The 23,392-nt window shown below is 30.9% G+C and overlaps 3 protein-coding genes, 1 non-coding gene and 1 pseudogene across 7 annotated transcripts; 3 read left to right on the top strand and 2 right to left on the bottom strand.

Moving 5' to 3' along the window:
* Positions 1–170: 170 nt before the first annotated feature.
* TRNAL-UAA (transfer RNA leucine (anticodon UAA)) lies at positions 171–253 on the bottom strand. Its single transcript has one exon. It is a non-coding gene; the product is annotated as a tRNA-Leu (tRNA).
* Positions 254–6,126: 5,873 nt separating this feature from the next.
* LOC148200679 (U-box domain-containing protein 45-like) lies at positions 6,127–11,102 on the top strand. Of its 3 annotated transcripts, XM_088113767.1 has the most exons (7): positions 6,127–6,408; positions 6,531–6,623; positions 7,301–7,394; positions 7,661–7,846; positions 8,024–8,131; positions 8,474–9,636; positions 10,168–11,102. In XM_088113767.1, the coding sequence occupies exons 3-7, from the start codon at positions 7,335–7,337 to the stop codon at positions 10,958–10,960; spliced, it is 2,310 nt and encodes a 769-aa protein (XP_087969893.1). In that variant the 5' UTR covers positions 6,127–6,408; positions 6,531–6,623; positions 7,301–7,334; the 3' UTR covers positions 10,961–11,102. The 3 variants fall into 3 exon arrangements, with proteins under 3 accessions (XP_087969893.1, XP_087969891.1, XP_087969892.1); XM_088113765.1 differs by lacking the exon at positions 6,531–6,623; XM_088113766.1 differs by having other exon boundaries at positions 6,127–6,623.
* A 915-nt stretch (positions 11,103–12,017) lies between these two features.
* On the top strand, positions 12,018–13,989 carry LOC148200678 (OVARIAN TUMOR DOMAIN-containing deubiquitinating enzyme 4-like). Of its 2 annotated transcripts, none has more exons than XM_088114379.1 (5): positions 12,018–12,556; positions 12,852–12,973; positions 13,122–13,162; positions 13,425–13,523; positions 13,716–13,989. In XM_088114379.1, the coding sequence occupies exons 1-5, from the start codon at positions 12,511–12,513 to the stop codon at positions 13,879–13,881; spliced, it is 474 nt and encodes a 157-aa protein (XP_087970505.1). In that variant the 5' UTR covers positions 12,018–12,510; the 3' UTR covers positions 13,882–13,989. The 2 variants fall into 2 exon arrangements, with proteins under 2 accessions (XP_087970505.1, XP_087970506.1); XM_088114380.1 differs by having other exon boundaries at positions 12,026–12,535.
* Positions 13,990–15,934: 1,945 nt separating this feature from the next.
* Positions 15,935–17,895, bottom strand: LOC148200677 (uncharacterized). The gene is made up of 2 exons (XM_088112034.1): positions 17,644–17,895; positions 15,935–16,156 (listed from the first exon to the last, which is right to left on the bottom strand). Exons 1-2 carry the CDS (start codon positions 17,793–17,795, stop codon positions 16,078–16,080), a joined length of 231 nt encoding a protein of 76 aa, XP_087968160.1. The 5' UTR covers positions 17,796–17,895; the 3' UTR covers positions 15,935–16,077.
* Positions 17,896–18,320: 425 nt separating this feature from the next.
* LOC148200676 (uncharacterized) lies at positions 18,321–19,700 on the top strand (annotated as a pseudogene).
* The last annotated feature ends 3,692 nt before the right edge of the window (positions 19,701–23,392 follow it).

The raw sequence follows: 23,392 nt of genomic DNA, 5'->3' as shown, positions 1-23,392 counted from the left end.
CCATAATAAATCAATATAAATAACAAGTATATGTTAATTAAATATTTTCTTTATTTCAGGTTGACTTGGTTAATTAAATTACTTTAACTCTTGTTAATTGAGTGATTATTATATAATATTGTTAGACATTTGAATCATTTTGAATATTAATTTCTGTAAAATTAAAATAATGCTGGCTATGGGGTTCGAACCCATGCGCAGTTGACTGCAGAAGATCTTAAGTCTTCCCCCTTAACCTCTCGGGCAAACCAGCTCCTTTGTTAGATTCACCAATTAAAGGTATAAGAATTTGTTATCGAGATTAAGAAGAAATTTGACTTCCCTTTCTATAATTACATAAATTAAACACATCAAATAATAGATACTTACCATACATATAACCCAAATTTCTTTAGTTCAATATTTGTAAAAAACGAAAGGTTATCTCACAAAAGTATAGACACAAATTATATTTTTGTATTATTGATCATATAACAACAATAATACAAGAGATAGATAACTCTTATATAGAGTTAACCAATATAACAGTAAAAACAAAAAAATTATCGTAAACTTAAAATAACTAGGTATAATATTATGATCCAAATATCTACGTTCGTTTTTAATTTAACAATATAAAGATATTTGCATTAAAAATATTAATAAAATATTTTTTTTAAATGGTTAACATTTTCTTATATTTAAGCCTATAATATCTATACTAACAATTTCGCATTCATCAAAGAAACATTAATCATAATATTTAACATATTTAATCCGATAGCAAGTGGTAACTTTTATATTTATAGTGTTTGGACTCATATATATGTCACAGCTATCTTGAAAGAATTACTTCAACCATAAGTCTCTTTCTAACACTGGTATCTAAATAATGCTGGTGGTGGTGTATAAGTTTTTCAAAATAAATTAATGACTATAATTATTTTTTATAAAATTAAGTTAATATGTAGTTATTCTATGAAATTTTAATGGATAATGATACTTTGATAATATTTTTTTGACAATATTTTAATACAATATACGTGTCATTTTATGATTGGTCCAATTTGACCCCTTACATGGTTTGGTCCATGTTAGTATACTCTTGAAAAATTATAGGATGAGAATTATATATAATTTTCTAATAATTGTATCTGCAATATAAGACAATCGTATTAAAATTGACAACAAAATAAAGTATTTTTATAATATTTTAGTAAAATAAATTTGTAATACTATTTAGTTGTATAAAATCAAGTGTGTGGTTTGCAATTGTTTTTAATTATTTAAAAAAGTAGTTATTTTGAATATTAAATATTCTATTAAACTATAATTAATTAGTTTTATTTAATAATTTGAAATAAAAAATCAATTACATGAATATAAAATTTAGTACTTTTAATAGTTATTATGAAAATGTTGAAGTTTAGTTTCCAAAAATATTTTAGTGGGACTAAACCCACCTTAACCCTGACCCTAACCCCCTTGAGAGGGGGCTTTGGGGTTAGGACTTTTTTTTGGCCCCCATTTGAGGGACTTCTTAAGAATAGGCTTTTTGAAGAGTGAGTTAGGGTTAGTCCCGAGGTCATGGGTCAAATTGACAGCTCTAGAACTCTCCTCCTATAAAAATTTCAATTTATTTTCTATAGTAACTATTTTTGTAACAAATTAGGAGTTAATTATATTTTTTCTTGTATTCAAAATGAACATTTTTTCTAAAAAAAGGCTCATGGGTTGGCCCTGGCCCAGAGGGCTTTTGAAGATATTTTGGCCCCGTGGACTTTTTCTACGAGAGATTTTTTGGTTCTGTAGATATTTTTGGCCCCAACCCACGTGGGTTAAGACCAAATCATGTAAGGAAGACCAAATTGACTAGTCAAATTAGAGCTAGTCCCAGGATCATGGGTCAAATTGACAACTCTATATTAGTGTTCATAATTATTATTATTTATTATAAAATAATTTTGAATTAATCACATAACACAATAATATTAAAATATTGTAAAAAAAAAATATATTAAAAAAGTATGATTGTCCAAATTTAATACATACAGTTTGATTGTACCATATCCTGAGGCATGGATTCCGGTGTCTGGATATGCTTATTGAAAGGACATTCAAATGACATCTAAAGTTAGATTAGATAAAGAAAGATATATAATCCAGATGTGACATAATTATATGTTTTAAAAGTTAACACCGTCAACATTACACGTCATCATAATTATGAGTTTAAAAGTTTGAAAAAAAAATATAATATAAATTGTGAAGAAATTATTATTAACTTTATCTTATACCCTTATTATCCTTATTACCTATTTGAAGAGTTATATTATCCTATAATCATAATATTATGTCATCCCTGCGGTGCATGAAAGTGAATTAGCATAATAAACATATTTTATAGCTATGTAATATATAATATTATATCTAAAACATTTAAGGCGTTTTTACATTACAAACTAATATATTAAATTACTTTTATTCAAGATTTATGAATGGTTAAATCATATCTTAATCATTCAATGTAATTTGTCACAATCAATCTCTTAAAAGAACACGTATTAAGCATCTTCTATCAAGTACTAACATTTGTGACTGTAGAAAAAATAATATTAGTAAAAATTAACCTTTTCCTATAATGTTAATGTTATAATATCAGACTTGGTTTATTAATTGTATAATCCTTATTTGTGTAAAATTTTGGTAATTAAGGGTTCTCTTAAGTGAACATTGTCTAGAGAAGGAGGTTTGTTCTCTCAGTCTCTCTTGTTCAAGCAATGAAAATTCACTAAAACGAGAAAGTTTCAAAAGAATTTAAAGATAAATGAATGGTTAAAAGTTAAATGACATGTATATAAGAAAATTTTTACTAAGAGACTTACCCAAAAATAGAAAATCTCTCTTATTTTTTATGTTTTAAAAAATTTGAATTTATAAAAATTAATAAAATTAATTTATAATATATGATTAAACACACATCTTAAATTACTGAATTTATTTTGTATAATCAAATTAAACTTAAATTCACCGCGAAAAGAAAAAAGGTGTTATTTTTAACTCCATCATAACCACAAATTTTTAATTATTTTCAAATTTTTAAAATATCTCCAATAATATCCAAAGTTAACCAAACTTATTTTTAAACATGTTTAGAAAATAACATTTGTGTGGTCGTAATATTCCTGAAAATGTTATTCTCTATATTACAACGTGGATTACTTGAAATAAAAAATCATTAAACGTGTTGCATTTGACATCAATTTCGAGTTAAACTTTTTTATATTTTAAATTTTAATACTTGAAACATTATATATATTTACACGTTCTCATGATAAAAACTAATGGTTTAACTTTTAAAATATATATGTATTTGAAACGATATTATGGATTTCTAAAGAAAATAATGTTAAAGTATGTTTTTGCATAGATAATTAAAGAACTAAAAATCTCAAATCCACTCAACTTGAGATAATAAAAGTTTTAAGTTTGATAAAAATGTTAGATCTCATCTCAATTATAAATAAAGTAAAATTATACTATATAATTAAATGTAAACTTTATTTTGATTAATCAATTTTATGTAATTGAATTAAACTTAAATTTTATTGTTTTACTATGAAATTATATGTAAATCATTTGAGATCATAATCATTAAAAATTTACCTTAGTGAAAGTTATCATAATTCATTTATTTTCACGTGTCATATTTTTTGTTTGAATGAAATACCTTGAAAACTTATATAATTAGAAATATTATCAAATTATAATATATAAATATATGTAAATATCATTACAATAAACTAATTTTATAAAATTAAATTTTAAATTTTCGTAATGTGATATTAAGATAAATGTGAAATTAAACCGAATAAGAAAAATTTAACCATTAAACCTAGCAATTATTTATGTTCAAATTGTTGGTACCTAATGAGTAGATTATTAGGGAAGAGAAATGTTGATTTGAAAGTTTCTTCTCTCCGAGTTCAAGAATGTAAAGACAAACGCACCGTCCGTACGGATTTGTGTGACTATGATTGTGATATTTGTGGTTAAAATCAGAGCAATGTGGTCTGGTCTGTGCCCACATTTGAAATATATAGAGACTAATGTATGGTCACTTTGCTCTTTCATGCTCCTACGTGGACACGTTTGCTGCCATTAAAAAGATCTATTTCTCTGTTTCAGATAGTAGCAACAGAAAATAAAATCGAATTAGGGCGTAAAATTAGAAAACCAAACAGATGACGACTTTTTATAATGTTTAATATGATAAATAATAAATAAAATAAGATTGCATTAAAAAATATTGTTTTCCTCCATTTCTCTTCTGTTCTATCAACCCATCTTGGTTTTTATTTTATTTTTTATCTTTGTTTATTCTCTTTATTTATTTTTTCACCACACCCTCGCAAATAAGTTTGAGACCTGAGACGGCTTGATCATTAAACCTTAATTTGGGAAATAATAAACGGAAAATTTACAAGAAGATGTGTGAATATTATTAAATAAGTTTCGAATACGTTTATATTTTTATTATATTTCTCGTTTCTTGTTTCTTGATTTCTTTTGCATGTGTGTTTTTTTTACGGGTGATGTAAGTTAAAAAATATGAATAGTTTCTGTTCTATATATGTAGAGATATATTTGATTATTTATATAACAAGTAAATTATAATAAGAAAAATTAACTTTGTATTTTATTTTAAAAAATGATAATGAAACTTTGATGCATTTAACCTCAATATTGAGAATTGTTTATATTGATTGAAAATGAGTAATCGTGATGATGTTATATATATATATATATATATATATATATATATATATATATATATATATATTCACCTACAAAATCTTTTTTTAATATCTTAAAATTAATATTAAAAGTTCAGTTTATTTATCTACTTCATATATATAATTAAATACATAAACATGGGTGAAATTTAATACAACAAGCACATAATTGAATTCACAAGTTTCCATGCGAAGGTGGAGACAAATTTTGTTCACCGCCCTATCACGTTGGATTGCAGAACAAGGACGAATTAGGAACATAGTATCGACATTACAAGCAGTTAAACAATATTACAACAATAAACATAAGAAGATATTTTTTGATCCATTATTTGTGTACTCTACATCTTAAAAAAAAAGTAGTTGTCGGATAGATCCTGAAGATTTGGTTATTTTTTAAAAGGAAAAAAGCAACGAAAGGGACAATTTTGTAACCGAGCAACTATCATGACAAATGACAGGTTTACTAAGCGACAAACATGAGGTCGGCAAGTGTCGGCCGGTGAAGCGGGAAAGAGAGAGAGAGAAACAACATTATTTTCATTCCTAAAAAGCCAAAATTTGTCCCCAACTTATGCTTATCTTAGTTATATTTAATTAAATAATCTAATTATGCTGGTTCGTAAATAATGACATTAATTTTTTTTTTCTTTTTTGAGTTCTTGCTTTATAGTTTTTTATCATTATATTTTATTTTGTGTTTTTAATCTCCATATTTTTAAGATACTCATCATTTTAGTCTAATTTTTAGGGTTATATATGTTTTGTTTGTTTATTCTATTTCAGTTGTATTGAATATGTTTTTTTAAGATAAAAGTGATCTGATTATTTTAAATTAAAAATATACATATATAAAATTTAAAATTAGAACAAAACCGTGAACTTTTTAAAATCTAAAGGCTAAAACAGTAAAAGTGCTAAAACGACGAAAATAATGTGAAAAATTTGAGAAAAACATATTTTATATGTGAGATGTCTCTCTTAATTTTTTTAAAAAACTATAACTGTGTATTAATTTCTGTACATATTATTTCTTTCCCAATATTTGAAATATTGTAAAAGAAAAATATATATTTAAATAGCTCTTCGTCTCGATTCCTAACCATGAAACTATTGAGCATACTTATATATATTAATAATTATTTAAATGAAAAATAATGAAACGAATAAAAATACAGTTTGTCCCGACAATTTTAATATGTTTTAAGAAAAATATTATAACTAGAAATAAATTATTAGTTAAAGTAATTAATCTGTTAATAAACTTAAAAACAAGATCTTATCTTTAGGGTTGAAGAGATTAGTCAAAGAATGAAAAGTATAAGCATATAAAGTTTTCATTTTGATGAAAAAATTTGGCAGAGTTTGTTATGGTTCAAAGGGAAAGGGAATAGCGAAATGTAACGTGTGATCTATTCTCTCACATTCTTCTGCGTTTGCATTTCCTCTTTCCCTTTGTCCCCTCTGTCCTCGTGCGCTTCCTCCCAACTATTTGCTGTTTGGTTTCAACCTCAATACCTGTCTCTCTCGAAAACCAACATAGCTCACAGATCCTCAATTTCTGCTAATCTAAGAACCCGTTTTTTTATTCGCCTTCACATGCATCATTTTGTTCTGTCTATTCTCTCCTCTGGTGCGTCTTTCTCTTCTAAACCCTAACTAATTCTCTCTGATTCGGAATCTCTCTCTCTGTCTCTCTCTTTCAGAAGATTGAATATAAACGATTAACATGTTTTTCGATTTCTACTGCCGAAGGTGATCTGGTACCTCGGTGTTGTCAATTTGAGTGAAGATCTTAGCTCGTGATTGTGTGTTTGTGGTTTTTGCGGGAATTATGAAGACATCAATGTATTTTTTAAATTTGCACGTCCTGAATTTGTTTTCAATCAACGTTTCTCTTCTCCTTCCGGTGGAAGAATGTTCAATTGATGTGGTTGTGTTTTCTTATTTTGTGTTAATTCAGTGTATTATGGAATTTTAGCTGTTGGTGTATTGTTTTTCGTGATGTCATGTCGACACATTCTTTTTTCCTGTTTAGTTATATTTTACCAGTCTTGTGGTCTATTTGGATGCAGAGAAAATGCTGAAAAAGAAAGTGACAGTTATTTGTTTATTTTAAATTTAAGAGGTGTTTATCAAATCTAATTCCTCACTGATTTGACTTTATCCTTTTTGGTTACATGTTTTTTGGCGCGTGTTCATTGCATAAAATGAATGCGCATTCGTAACAACCATTTTTTAAAATTTGTTTGTGAGGAAGATAGCGTGAACTTTATGATTTTTGCGTATAAAAAACGAGATTGAAGAATTTGTCTCCTTAATTCTCATTAAATATTGAATTCACTGAATTATGGTTAATATCTCGAACTTGCTACCTACTTTGGTAGTAGAACGTTCAGTTAGTTGGTTGCTGCAGTTTGGCTGTTTTTTATTTATTTTTATTCTAAACTGGTTTAGGATTCCTTTTTATCCTACTTTACTAACTTTATTTCTGTCATCCTCTTGATCCTGCTTAATTTATACAGTTGAGGTTAGTTAGCACCTAAGTTTACACAGTGAATGTGGATGATGGATATTCCCGAGGTTGACGAAAATCGTTTTGCAGCAAGCGATGCCAAGGTATGATGATATATCTTTGATTATTGCAAGTTATGTTCTGGATTCTAATGCTATTTTGTAAATTAATACCTTGTAAAGCATGTACTTAGATTGTTTGAGGTGTTTATAATAAGGTATAACTAAGGAGACAAATTGCTTTGTATTAGTCAATTTCTTTTTGGGTACAAGCACTGTTTGAAGCTCATTTGAATAATTTTCTTTTAATGTGTGACTTAAGTGAAGATGTAACATATCACCTAACAAATATATATTTTTTCCTTGTGAAGTTACATGGAGAAATGTGCAAGTCTCTTTCGGCAATACACTGCAAGATATTGTTATTATTCCCTTCTTTAGAAGCAGCTAGGCCTAGGAGCAAATCTGGAATTCAGGCATTATGCTCATTGCATGTAGCCTTAGAAAAGACAAAGAATGTTCTTCGACACTGCTCAGAGTCGAGTAAACTTTACTTGGTAAGATTATTATTGTACAACTCCACTTTCATTCTCTGATTTTTTTCTCCTGGCGTGTGAGGCAGATTTAATTTACCTTAGCTCTCCGTACATGTTATTTTATGTTGGTTGAGAAGGTTATTTAATGTGTAAGACATTTTGCAGAGTATCTTATATATAACTTCACTTATGATGCAGGCTATAACCGCAGATTCTGTTCTTCTAAAATTTGAAAAGGCTAAATGTGCTCTTGAGGATAGTCTTAATGGGGTGAAAGATATTGTTCCTCAATCTATTGGTTGTCAGGTGAGAAATTTCAACAAAATGGCATACGGTTCTCTCTATATTTTTCTTTTTTATGTTTGTAACCTCCATTCTGGGTTCATGATCCGGTAATCCGGCTCTATTAAGTAAACACTTTTATTCTGCCTTGCTAATTGCTTTCTGATTATCTGAGCAAGGGGAAACCTAATTTATGAGCTTTCACGTATTATTTACACAATATTCAAAAGGCATGTTATTTGCAATACTGTGAAGTCAGCTTTCTTAGCATTCTGACACTTTTATCTAAACACACATGTATATGCACAATGGTACACTTTTAAGTCATCTTCATAGTTTGACTTTTTTTAAGTGGCATTTGTTCAGATTGATGAAATTGTGAATGAACTTGCAAATACGGTATTTGCACTTGATCCATCAGAGAAGCAAGTTGGTGATGATTTAATTGCATTGCTTCAAAAGGGAAGAAAGCTTAATGATTCTAATGACAGTAGTGAACTTGAATGCTTTCATCTAGCTGCTACTACTATTGGAATCACTTCTTCAAGAGCCGCTCTTGCAGAAAGAAGATCTCTTAGAAAACTCATAGAAAGAGCTCGAGCTGAGGATGACAAGCGGAAAGAATCAATTATTGCTTACCTTTTACACCTTATGAGGAAATATTCCAAATTATTTAGAAGTGAGTTCTCTGATGATAATGATTCTCAGGGTTCTCAACCTTGTTCTCCCACTGTTCAGAGATCTCTTGAGGATGGCATTACCGGTGGTCATTGTCATGTCTTTGACAGACAGCTTTCAAAACTTAGTTCCTTTAACTTTAAGCCTAGTAATAGGGAATCAGGGCAGATGCTCGTTTTGCCTGAAGAGTTACGATGTCCAATATCTCTACAACTTATGAGTGATCCTGTTATAATTGCTTCTGGGCAAACATATGAAAGGGTTTGCATTGAGAAGTGGTTCAGAGATGGGCACAAGACCTGCCCAAAGACACAACAGAAACTTTCACATCTTTCTTTGACTCCTAATTACTGTGTGAAGGGTCTTGTGGCTAGTTGGTGTGAACAGAATAGAGTTCCTATTCCTGAAGGCCCTCCAGAATCTCTTGATTTTAACTACTGGAGATTGGCGTTATCAGATACTGAATCCACAAATTCAAGATCTGCAAACAGTGTTGGCTCTTGCAAGTTGAAGGGTATCAAAGTTGTTCCTGTAGAAGAGAGTGGTATCTCAGAGGAAATGGGGGGGAATGCAGCTGAGGGCCTTTCTGCACAAGAGGAAGAAGATCATGAACGGTATCTTAGTTTTCTTAAAGTCTTGTCAGAAGGGAACAATTGGAAGAGGAAGTGCAAAGTTGTTGAACATTTGAGGCTGTTGCTGCGGGACGATGAGGAAGCCAGGATTTTTATGGGGGCTAATGGATTTGTTGATGCACTTATTCAGTTTCTGCAATCAGCCGTGCATGAAGGGAATGTGATGGCTCTTGAAAATGGAGCCATGGCTCTTTTCAACCTGGCTGTGAATAACAACAGGTGTGTATTGAATGGTAAAATAAAACTGCTTTCAATACAATTACAAAATTAAAAGTTATGTTATTTCAAAATTGACACCTTGTATTTACTCCATACAATTGCTTTGTTTTCTTGTGGTTAAAAAATCTTCAGTATCACAACAATCTGCTCCTCCTCTCGCTCTCAAATAGCCTTTACCCCATATATCAGCTGCTGCCAATTTTGGTTGACCTCCTGTACATCAGTAAAATACAGTGACATTGGTCCAGCAAAAACCTTTTAAACTTATTTTCGAAAATTAAAAATCCCTTTTTCTGGTTTGTTGAAGCATCTTTTTACTATGTATTTCCAAAAGAAATGTTATCATAGTAGAAAAACACGGAAGACGTGCATAGTGCACAAGTGTATGATGAAAATTGATAATCCCTTTTTTCAGCACGTCGCAATCAAGTTTGTTGAGAAATAATAGAATTAATGTAATTGGCTCAATGTCTACTCTCTTTTTTTAATCATCAATAACACAAGGTTGCCCATTTTTTCTTTTTTCGACAGAAATAAGGAAATTATGATATCAGCAGGAATCTTGTCACTGTTGGAGGAAATGATATCAAAAACTAGTTCCCATGGTTGTGTAGCCGCCCTGTATCTGAATCTTTCTTGCCTTGAAGAAGCCAAGGACGTGATTGGCACGAGTCAGGCTGTCCAGTTCCTTATCCAGATTCTTCACGCCAAGACAGAAGTCCAGTGCAAGATAGATTCCCTCCATGCACTCTATAATATTTCTACATTGTCCTCCAACATTCCACATCTCCTTTCATCTGGCATCATTGAAAGCCTACGATCCATTCTTGTAGACCAGGGTGATTGCAGTTTGACAGAAAAATGCCTTGCTGTTTTGATAAATATGGCTGTCTCTCCAGCAGGAAGAGAGCAAATGATTTTGGCTCCTGCACTCATAAGTGCCTTGGCGTCCACGCTGGATACTGGTAAGCTCACAGAGCAGGAGCAAGCTGCATCTTGTCTCCTAATTTTGTGTAACAGGAGTGAGGAATGCTGTGAGATGGTCTTGCAAGAAGGCGTTATCCCTGCGTTGGTGTCATTATCTGTAAATGGAACCTCGAGAGGAAGAGAAAAGGCTCAGAAACTTTTGACGGTCTTCCGAGAGCAGCGTCAACGAGACCATTCACCTGTTGAGACAAATCAATGTGAACCTGAAAGTAGTGATTTCTCTATACCTCCTCCTGAAACGAAACCGTTATGTAAATCAATATCCAGAAGAAAGGTGGTAGGGAAAGCTTTTAGATTTCTCTGGAAAAGCAAGAGCTATTCTGTTTACCAGTGTTAAGTCTCATGTAAATTTCTGTTCGATTCTTAACTTTTATGGCCCTGCTTTTCACCCTCTCACCCGTTTCCACGGGTGCTACTTACTTTTTGGTTCCAAAGAAGAGATGTACAGGCATGTGTTATTTATGGGTTTTTTTTTCTCATCCATCTTTTTATATCGATCTCATTAAAGGGAGTTTTTTCATTTCCCTTCTAAAAGTTGAGGTAAATTTGAATTATGTCTTAACGACGAGGAAACCAGTGCAAAGAAACTACTTAGTATCTTAGGATAGATGCTGTTGCATGTTACGTTACTCGCCTGGTAGTGTGCCAGCTGCAAGGTATCTTTTGATTTTTGTTTTTTTTCTAACAACTAAAATGATTTGTTTTTTTTTGTTTGTTTAGACATAATGCTGACAGAAATCCTAATACAAACGAAACATTTATGGAGGGGAATTATATGTTTGTAGAAAAACGCACTACTACCTTAATATGATTAGTGACGATGGAGTGGGGACTTTCGAGCAAAAGTATACAGTTATAACTGATGATTTTCTGAATATAGGTAATTAGCGACGAAGTAAAAGTAAATTTTGCATTACTATCTTAAAATTCTATACAGTTAAAAACACGATAAAAAACATCAGCTACTGATGTTCGACTTTGTTTCTTTGGAAAAAACATTTTATGGCATATTACTCAATGAAACATTTTGATAGCTCGCCTATTTCTCCATAAAGTTACAAATTACTAAATTATCAAAATTAGCAAAGAACAAAATACAACAACTTCACACAAGACAAGAAACAAAGGTGGAGGCCAAAGAACCGATTCCTTATCAATAGAGAATAATAGGATTCCAATATTCACACTGTTGAAGAGCTTTGTCCACAATTTATTGGGGTCCAACCAGTTTGGTTGATAGTTACATCAAAACCTGTATTTCAAAGCGACATCTTCAATATCTCATGCTGCAGAGTTTGTATTATTTGACAATCTTTTAGTGTGAGCCACCCACCAATTTTGAAATCATTACTCGATTCTGAAGAAGTTTCACATGGCGGGCATCACAGTGACATTCAAATGTTAACTCAAAATGCATTTATCTAATAAGCAACAGCTCATTAGATAAAACAAGTCAATTATAAAAGTTCACTATATTTGTTTTTCATCTAAAGTTGTTTCAATTCAAAATCAAATACAGAAGGAGAATCTACTCTTCAACTCAGACATGTGAAGCTAAACACACGGCCAAAAAGAAAACAAAATGCAGGATTTTTTCAAGAAAAAAAAATACATCTGTTCCATTGATTTTGAAACGTTTGATTATTGGCAGAATGAATTGGGTATAAAGAAAAAGTAAAAAGAAAAAAAGAAGGAAAAGAGAACCAGATTCTGGTGCTGAAATTTATGCCACAAATCAAGCAAAAGAATAGATGAAAAGGAGTAGAAAAGTTTGGTGGAAATGCCTAATAATCCAAACTCCAAACTCAAAAGACAAGAACAATATACTGTTATTCTTTTTCTTAATTTATGCAGTACCTGGTTTAGCATTAGTTTGCCGTTCAAGTGATGCCACAGCCAGAAAAATCGCTCGGTAACAACCTTCCAATAATTCGTATGTTTTGCTAGTTTCATTTTATTGCTACCATATTATTCTGCTTCAATTGCTTCTGAACTGTAATAGTTGAATCCGTTTTCCTACATGATGCTTATGATGTTTGCTTATGATGTTTGTTTGTTACTTGTAGTTTTTTAGTACACAGTAACTGCAGATTAACTTATTCATGACACTCCAATTTTAAATCGATAGGAGTAACCTCTCAACTTGAAAAGTATGCATATACATCACTGCATGTTGCAAGATTACAATAGAAAATTTGCTATGATTAACTTCTTGCACCATATTGCAGGCATTCCAGGAGACGGTAGATGTTTGTTTAGGGCTGTGGTCTACGGTGCATGCCTCAGATCAGGTGAACCATCTCCAAGTCTTAGTAGGCAAAGAGAACTTGCAGATGAACTTAGAGCCAAAGTACTGTTTTCTCCCCCATCTACCTAAAATTTGCAAATAGATTATGACTATTTTTCAGCTCAAATATCTGATCATGTATATCCTCCTTGAAAACTGATTGTTTCACGTTTCAAATTATGGGAAAACATCAAATCTTGTTTTTCTGCAGGTTGTTGATGAATTCATCAAGAGGAGGGCAGACACAGAGTGGTAAGTTATCTAAAAAGAATGACAATTCATCTCAATCTTCTAATTTGAAATGCTTCATATTTATAAAATTTGAAATCTTTTTCATGAATCCTTTCAGTAGGTCCTACTTTAACTAGTTTGTCTGAAAAAATACGTATTCATATTTATATGCAGCAGCTATTTCTCATTAAGCAACTGCAGGTAGCATGTATGTTTACTTGTAATAGTGCATAATTTTGAAGTTTCATGCTGAGATTTTTGTGATTATTAACTTGTAAAACAGGTTTCTAGAAGGTGATTTTGAGACCTATACGATACAGATGCGAAAGCCCCACATATGGGGAGGAGAACCTGAACTTCTCATGTCCTCACATGTTTTACAGTTAAGTCTATTTCTTGTAAGTCATATGAGTATAACTTAATTTATGTTGAATAGAAATAAAATCAATTTATATATTATAATATATAAGTGAGTGTAAATCTATCTTATAAATAAATTTTATGGAATTGAGTTAGAATTATGTTCTAATTATGATTATTTTATGTCTGATAATGATAATGATTGTGGTCGTAGGATGCCAATAACAGTGGTAATGCAAGATAAGAATTCGAGTAACCTTAAAGTTATAGCTGAATACGGTGAGGAATATGGGAAGGACAACCCTATTGGAGTGATTTATGATGGTTATGGCCACTACGATGCATTATTGAAGAGTTCTACTGCTTATGTGCAGTCTTAGCTAGCTTTAGCTTTCCAATAACTGTTCAGAATGTGCACATATTATAATATTACACATCAATGTGGAAGCTAATTGAAATTCTGAAGTTTGAGCAAACTTCATTACAAATTTGGGTTTTTGTTGAATTTTTTGGGTCATTATTTCATTATGTCTTCAAAATATATTAATATACACTAATTTTGATATTTTAAAATATAATAATTTCTTTTAATATATTAACATAAGCGTATTTTAAAGATTTACTCTAAGACAATGTGTCTATGTCTTTTAAGAGTAAAAACGGTAATAAATTTATCCTTTGTAATAACTTTTTAATTTAATTTTAATTATGCGGAGATAAGACAAACATGTAATAATGCAAAGAATGAAAAGAAATATAATATTGTATGTCTATTGTAAAAATATTATGCAAATAACCATTAATTGACTGTAAAATCCATATATTAATTATTAAGGATGAGAAAGAGAAAGAGAAAGAGAGTAGAATATTTTTCTTTTATATATATATATATATATATATATATATAACCTTAAAATTAATATTTGTCCAAGTCAAACTAGATATATTAATTTCGGGATTACAAAATAATATTAAATTTGTTAAAGAGTGTATGCATTAAATAACATTAAATTGGTTACGAAATTAGCTATCAAATAATTTTCTGTCAAAATATGGGTATGAAGATATTGATATTCGGGGGAGTTAATACAAGTTTAAAATATAAATTAAAGTTGGTTTTATACTCTTGTGATGATCACTTATCAAATATAAAAATATAATATTAGTTTAATTTTTATGAAATACTGAAAACAGAATTTTTATGGTGTAGATAGCTTAAGTAGTCCATATTAATACAAGTCTTGTATTTTTTTTAGAATATCATGTTTTATATTATAGTGCGTGATTTATTTTAAGGACGAGGTCTCTAATTCAAATTCAAGATGGCTAAGCTACTTTGAAGAAAGAAAATTATTTTTTCCTTCATGTATACGCCACTTGCCTCAAAGTCCCAAACCCATTTCATAAATAAATAAGTGAATAAATTGAGTAGATAATTCATGAAATATTTTCCATGATATTTTTATTCCAAAATTACGTAGAGAGTATAAAACTAATTATGAAATTTGAAAAGCCTCAAATGATGCTTTGTGTATTTCTAGAAACTTTAGACTTTGAGATATAGATAAGTCAATAAGGCTTACTTTTAAATATATTTAAAAAGACATAAACTTAAAAAATAGACCTACTAAAAAAATTAAATAATTAGTACTAAAAGAATGAACAACCAAGGAACTATTACAAGCACAACAAATTTCATAGCCATAATCATGTTGAGGACATTTATTAACCTGAAGGTATGAAGTGGAGGTTAGTGGAAATAAACTACAATTGATTTATTATACATAAACATTTTTTAGTATGATATTAGACATAATGGATGATTCAAGATTCAATAGCAAGACATAATAAATTCAACAAACAACAAATTTCAAATATATTTGAAATAGTTCTGATATTATATTAAAAAATAAATTTTATACTTAATTCAATTTTAAAAATCGACCGACTAATAACGTAAGTTCTACAGTTATATAATTTAAATTTGCAATATTACAATTTCATAAGTGTTTCTCCAGAGACCCTACAACTGGTGTAAATGGATCCTATTAGTCCCCATAACCTGAACAGGATTAGAACTTGGATATGAATGTTCAACTGGATTGAGACATGCTGAAAACTGACCCAACCTCAATGGTCAAGTAATTTCAGATCAGACCAAATCTAAATCACATCCAAACAAACTCAACATTTGTTCTTGATTGGTTTGAAAAGGTCCGGAGTTGAACCATATTACTATAGACGCCAACATAGGAAAAGAAAAAGAGAGGGAAATAAGAGTAAATTTAGATTTATGTCTTGAGTTATTTTTCCCCTAAAACTATCTCTAAGTTTCGGTTAAAATACAGATCACCTTACAGTGTGGTAAAATGACTTGCAATCCAAAGTCAACATCTTAAATTCGAAGAACTTACAGCCAATTGGAATGAGGAATAACCAAAATTATCATGCCATATTATTTCCGACTATACAAGAGTAATATGTAGTAAAGACTCAAAAACATGTATCCATTAAAAGACAGTAAGAAACACAAAAACACAATTACTGCAGTAACATCCGCATCACCTGCATAAACATTAATGTTTGTCCTCCTTATGAATGTCTTTAGGAGGAACCTTTGAATCAAGTTCTTTGGGAGTGGACTTCTCCATTGACCTATAAAGATGACACAAATTATGTTACAACATAAGCATTGAGACACTCTTACTAGTACAACAAGATTACGCATTATTTTATTACGCAAAGAGCGTAGGGGGTTTTCTATGAATTCTCTAACCTCAAAAAGGAGAGAATGATTTCAAATATTCAAATCTGGCAAAACAGATTTCATGGACACATTTCGATAATCCAAGTGGCAATAAATTTCAATCAGCACAAACATCTTAGTCATTGTAGAATTCGATTTTCATTTTTAAATAATCAGCACATTTCAACAGTTTAAGAGGTCAATAGATATGACGTCCTATGAGCTCACTAGGCAATTTCAAATAATCCATTGATCAGTCAACTGATCATATCCGCTTCATGAAGGATTTGTTATCTGTCTGAGGCAGAATATGATCGAAGAACATTCTCCAACCCAGTGATATTGGTCAAGGATAGCTTTCCGCACACAGAATCAGTCACTAGTTACATTACAGGTAGTGACCATTATCCTAAATAATAGGACTACTTGATCAAAATGCGCATAAATAATCATGTGTCTGCAATCCTTGCAATGCATGACTCAACCCTTATTTTCATCCCATTACTCATCAAACAAGTCTTGACATATCATAATCATTGAAATGATCAAACATGGCAATCTACGCTTCCACATATTTTTTTTATCATCTTACCCACAAATCAACGACTCATTAAAGCAAACATATGCCTCGGGAATCATTCCATACAGGTTCTTTCTTTAATATTTAAACATCATACTATAGCAAGTACATTATTAGTATTCTTATTGTTGTAAATACTTAAGGTATGGTATTTTGGGATCTATTAATACTTATCCTACAATTTCAAATAATATATACAGACATGTACCATGCTCTTTTTTCTCATTTTGACTATTCCTGCTAATGGGGTTTTTAAAGGAGTTATTGCTTAAGAGAACGGTTATCTTTTGGTATTTCAATCTCAGCCATACTTATTCACACTAGCAGCAGCATCATTGCAAAGCACAAATGAATGTTCCCAGTTGCCATCAGTTCCATGGTCTCTCTCCTTGCTAACACACTAACCCCAAAGCTTATTGTTAGAAATCAGACCACAGCCCATTTGACTAATGCAAGGTCCAAAACGATTAGTACCACACCAGCCCATCTAAAGGATTACATCCCATAGAGCTCTCTATGTCAGCATGTTTCTAGAATTGAAATCAAATATCAGTTTCATTTCTCCTATCAATTCTCAGGGGTTCTCTTAGCCATCAATTAAGGAAGAAAACACATAACACATATCCATACTAATCAATATGTTTGCTTAAAAAAAAAAAACCTAAAATGTTTTACTCAACGATTTACAATGTTCAATCTCAGATAAAATTTCACTCCTCCAAAACCCAAATTCCAATTCAGTCTCTCTTTTACGATTACCCGAAAAAAACTCAAACTTTAATTAAAAATAAGAAGAAAGAGAGTAAAAGTAGTGACTTGGAAGAGGCGGCAGATTCTTCTTCAAGCCAGTTACGAATGTGCTTGACGTTGCGGCGGAAGATGGAGGCAGATTGCTTGACGTCACTCCTGAGGAGAAGCACAACGGCGCTTACACCCGCCACGGTCAGCACGAAATTCGTCAACCCCATGCCTTCGATTTGCACTCAAAACAAGGGCTTTCTTTTTCTTTGGAGAATTCCGGCGGCTTTTATGCTTCGTAGGTTATAACCATCTAGACAAAGGTTATTCTTCCTTCTCTTTGAACCATTTGATTCAAAATAGCATGTTTTGGTAATTTAGTTTCTATCTTAATTTTACAATAAGATAAAAAAATAGTTTAACTTTTATTCATTGTTAAAAATATTTGTTGATATGGTTTTTAAGACAATTACTACAAAAATATGCAAACTTATTACGCATGATTGTTTAGAAAATTTGTGATGATTTTTAATTAAATGATAGAGAAAAAATTTATACCATACTATATTTTTTGAAATTTACTAGTTTATTATAATTATTTATAAAAATATCGAAACAATCCAATTAAGTATGTATTAGAGTAATTTGCGTTACATCATTTAATAGTGTTTTTAAGTAAAAAAGTTATATTTAAATTTATCCTTAAATTTAAAGGTCGTTTTAAATTGATTATTGAAAAAGATATTGAAAAAAACATGTCCTTAAAAGATTCTAATGAGACAAATACGGACAATAACGTAAAGAAAGTAAGATGGAAAGTTATTCTATATAGTTTCATTTTTTTTTCTCAATTATAATCTGTTATTTTCTCCGTTCTTTCATTTTAAAGTTTATCTTAATAAAAATCAGACATTTTAAAACTCTTATATTATTTTACAGAAAAATGAAAAATATTTCATAAACAATTTTTTATTGATTAACTTATTTACCAATAATATTTTCTAAAATATTTCTCAATTTGAAAATATTGTAGGAAGACGCGGCTCTAAAAAAGGCTATAAAAAGGTATTCACTGTACAATTCTGGGGTTAAATATGTTTTTAGTCCCTGAACTATCAAGCGATTTTGGTTTTAGTCCCTACTCAAAACTTTGATGGTTTTCAGTCTTTATTGTTTTGAAACTCTGAGTAATAGTCCTTAAAATTAGACGGTGTTAAGTTTAAGTGGATGTGGCAAACGGCGTTGCCACGTGATCACTGATATGCTTTATTCTCTGTCTGCCACGTTGGATGTTTAAGTGTTTTAACTGAGATTAAGTTAGTTAACCACTCAGTGATCTTTTATAAATCAGATTTGAAGAAGTTGGGTTCTTCTTCGTGACCGTGAGGACCGCCGCACGCTCGGTCTTGTACTCCTCCGCAGCGAGGAGGTCATCTCCATGACCGTCGAGGGATCACCTCCGCCAGAAGAGTCCCACTCAAAGGCCGTCGGTGCCGCCGCACTCGTCGGCCCCGACATCGGTCGTGCCGCCGGAAGAGACATTCCTCCCGCTCTCGTTGTCCAGGCCCAGCCTGGTCTCGCCGGCCTAGTTCGCAGCATTGGCGGCCCTGCCCCGGGCATGATGCAGCCGTAGATCTCGCGTCCACCGCAGCTCAATGCGCCGCCGTATCCTGGCGGTCCGCCGGTTATGCGTCCACCGGGGCAGATGCCAGGGCAATTCGCTCCTCCCCCCATGGCCAGGGGTCCGCCTCCTCCGATGCCACCCGGACAATTTGTTCCTCCAAGACCTGGTGGCGGTCCACCTCAGTTCTCCGTTCCTCCCCCGCAGTTTGGACAGCGCCCCATGGGACCTCCTTCTCTGGGATAGATGGTGAGAGGACCTCCGGCTCCTCCGCGCCCTGGTATGCATGCGCCTCCTCCACCTCGCCCCGGCATGCCCCCACCACCTGGCAGCGGTGTTCCGGTGTTTGGTCCTCCTCGACCTGGCATGCCTCCTCCCCCAAACCCTCCAAACCAACAACAGTAACGAGATAATGGATTGGTAGGTTGTATCTGATGTGTTACTCATTCCCGTCTTTTAGATTTTGGTGAGACCGAGTGCCTCTGTATTTGTGCTTGAGTTTGCGTTTGAAAAATTTACTGTGAAAACTGATTTATGCCTAGTCGAGTTTACTGTAATAGTAAGTTTGATGTAAGATCTAATTTTTGTCTTTCTCATTCCTCTCTTTTAGATTTTGGTGAGACTGAGTGCCTCTGTATTTGTGCTTGAGTTTGCGTTTGAAAAATGTTCAAACTGATTTATGTCTGGTCGAGTTTACTGTAACAGCAACCAGCTGCAGCCACGAAGAAGAACCCAACTTCTTCAAATCTGATTTATAAAAGATCACGAAGTGGTTAACTAACTTAATCTCAGTCCAAACACTTAAACATCCAACGTGGCAGACAGAGAATAGAGCAGATCAGTTATCACGTGGCAACGCCGTTTGCCACATCCACTGAAACTTAACACCGTCCAATTTTAAGGACTATTACTCAGAGTTTCAAAACAATAAGGACTAAAAACCATCAAAGTTCTGAGTAGGGACTAAAACCAAAATCGCTTGATAGTTCAGGGACTAAAAACATATTTAACCCTTCTTTCTGCCGTCCATAATTTTACACAATAATTTATGATTTTTAATTTCAGTTCAAGATTTAGTAATCTAGAAAAATTCATAGATTATATAACTTATAACGTTAAATATTAATATTTTATATTTTGAACTATAAAATAAAAATAAATTTTAGATTCTATATTTTAAAATAATATTTTATATTTAGAAATATAAAATACTGCATGTCATTCCAATTATGTCAAAAATATTCATAAGAATCTTTTTAATATGTTTTTAAACCTTAAAAGATTTTTTTTTTCTTAAAACCAATTCAGTTAGCATGTTATCTTCTTTAACATAAAATAAGTAACTAATATTTTATTTACTTTTATTCTATATAAAACCACTAATAGATGTGTATAAGCATATCATTGAAGTTGCTTTTAAATAATCGAGGATTGTTACCTTAAAACATTAAAACATAACATCCATTAAGAATGATAGCAATATATATAATTGAAAAAATGGAATGAAATCCAACCTCACCACACATTTTAACTATCGTTTTCCTAAATTCAGATTTTATTAATCTATTCAATCAAAATCTAGTTGCAAAAACATTGTTCCATTGAATATAAAGGTAAACAGTGAATAATCTTGACAAATCTTTATGGATACACACTTAATTAATATTTTAATACACAATTGTATTTAGTGAAAATATGTTTGAACACGATGTTTGGACAAAATTATTTCACTACGCGTGTGTTGGCATTAAGGTCTTGTTTTTTTGAGTGAATTTGAGAGGATTTGAAAGAATTTGAAGATAAATATTTTTATCGTTTATTTGAGTAAATTTGGAGGTAAATGAGAGTGAATTTGAAAATAATTTTTTTTAATTTGTCACTTTAATACAATTTTATACTAATATTAAAAAAATTTATTTCTAAATTCACTCTCATTTACTTCCAAATTCACTCTCATTTACTTCCAAATTCACTCAAATAAACGATAAAAAAAATTTATCTTCAAATTCTCTCAAATCCGCTCAAATCCACTCTCTCAAATTCACTCCAAAAAACAAGGCCTAAGTGATTTTCCTGTTCACAAAAAATAGCGACGACAGATTTGCAACATCTCTAATGTTTACTTCAGCAGATATGCGAAGAAGAGAGAGCGAAGAATTACGAGATACATCCCTTTTTTTAACCCGTGGAAGTGCTCGAATTTGGAAGGAATTATTTCAAATTGTCATATTTAACCCTTGCCATTTCTGAATGACAAGCCAAATCCAAAGTAATATTTCTAATAGATTCCAAATTTTTCCACCACCTACTAGTCTCACATTTCCTCGCGCCCCACCACTATGAAAATTCATTTCCACCTTTTTAGCACCACGTTCCACGTCACCTTACCTCCTCCTCTCCTTCCTTCAAAACCATGCCGCTGTCACACTAGCTACGACGTGCGGCAACTGCGTGGCCATGAAAAAAAGACGGTGATAGACACACTAAAGGAAAGGGTGGCCAGAAAAGGAAACATGTTAAACGATGATGTATGTTTTGAGGTTTCTGAATCATTGTTTTGAAACTATTAAAACAAAATGATGAAGAACACAGGTGGAGAAAAATTGTTGTTTGCATGACTTTGTTATGCCACCTTGCCTAGATTTTTACCAACATTGAAAAAACAATAAAAAGATAATAAGTTTTATTGTATGTTTTAAATGCCTTCAAAATGCTATTATTAATTAATATTTCATTTATTAGGGTTAAGTGAATAATTAATTAAAGAAATAAAATATATAATAACTAATTACATGATTTTATTTTTACTTAATCAAATATTCTATTAATAGCAATAATTAAATATCACATAGTTATTTATTTTACTTAAATACAAATTTATTTTATTTTCAAAATTAATTTTTATTTTTTTTCTCTCTTATAAAAAAAATTATTTCAATTTACTAAATAGCTAAACTTATTAAAAAAATTATTTCAATTTATTAAATTACAATTTTTTTTAATTTTAAAAATTAATTTTTTTTTCTTTATAAACATTTTTACATTTAAATATAACATTAACAATTATCATTTTATATTACTTTAATAATTAGGGGTATTTTGGTAATCTTTAATTTCTACCAATTAAACTAATTTTTAAAATCTGTCACATCAATCAAATCATACACTAATTCTTACAAACTTTACTTCCAAATCCACTCTCAATTACCCACAAATCCACTAAAAAAACAACAAAAAATTATCCTCAAATCCACTCAAATCATCTCCCCAAAATCCCTACAAAAGAATAAAGCGCACACACATAAGAAATATAATAAAAAACACTGAAGAAGAGTTGAAAACAAAATTATCAATATTCACGGTTACATGTTCTAAATTTATTTAACTTTTCTTTTTAAGAAAGACTAATTTCGTTTTTCTTCTGTCTAGTCAAATAAAAAGAGAATAAATGAGATTTTTACCTAATTAAAAGTAAAATATTATTTTTAAACTTAACTTTTTTAAGTGATTACTTATTTAAATTTATTCATTTTTAAACTAAGATACTTTTCTTAATATTTTTCCCTTTTAAGTGGTCATTTATTTAAATTTAATTATCTTTTTAACTAAATTGTATACTTACAGTAAAAAATAAAAAATACAAGCACAAAAGAAAAACGCATGAGTTTCTACTAGTTAAAAATAATTATGGTATAAAAATCCAAAGAATACCTAAAATTAATGTTAACAGAACAAAGTAACACAAACATAATTTATATATAAAATAAGGGTGAAGTGGCATTGGCAAAACTTTGGTGGCCACGTGGATAGATTATTTGTTAATCACTGTCAGAATCACTGTACGAAAGATTAAAAAAATAATAATGACACTGTCAAAAGCTTAAATGGGTTTTATTATTTGATTTACTCGTGCATTGTTAGAAAATAAGTGCAGGCTAAATCCGGTTAGGATGATGATGATGGTAAAATGGTGCTATCAAATACGTTGAAAAATGCTTCGCATTGGAAAAACATCCACCTTCCTTGTCTCCTTTCACCTATCTATTTATCTTTTTTATCATCTCAATATTAAAAAAATTACTTATTAAAATATAAACTAAATAGTTGAGAATAATTGTTCAAAAAATGGTTGATTTTTATAGTGAAAAAAAATAGAGACATTAATGATGATGACTTTTTATCATATGGTAGTAAAAACTATTTTAT

This window comes from Vigna umbellata, chromosome 4 (assembly GCF_029865625.1).
Source record: "Vigna umbellata cultivar VRB3 chromosome 4, Vumbellata_1.0, whole genome shotgun sequence".
Taxonomy (NCBI): domain Eukaryota; kingdom Viridiplantae; phylum Streptophyta; class Magnoliopsida; order Fabales; family Fabaceae; genus Vigna; species Vigna umbellata.
The sequence above is the reverse complement of the archived record's forward strand: the minus strand, read 5'-3'. Positions and strand labels throughout refer to the sequence as shown.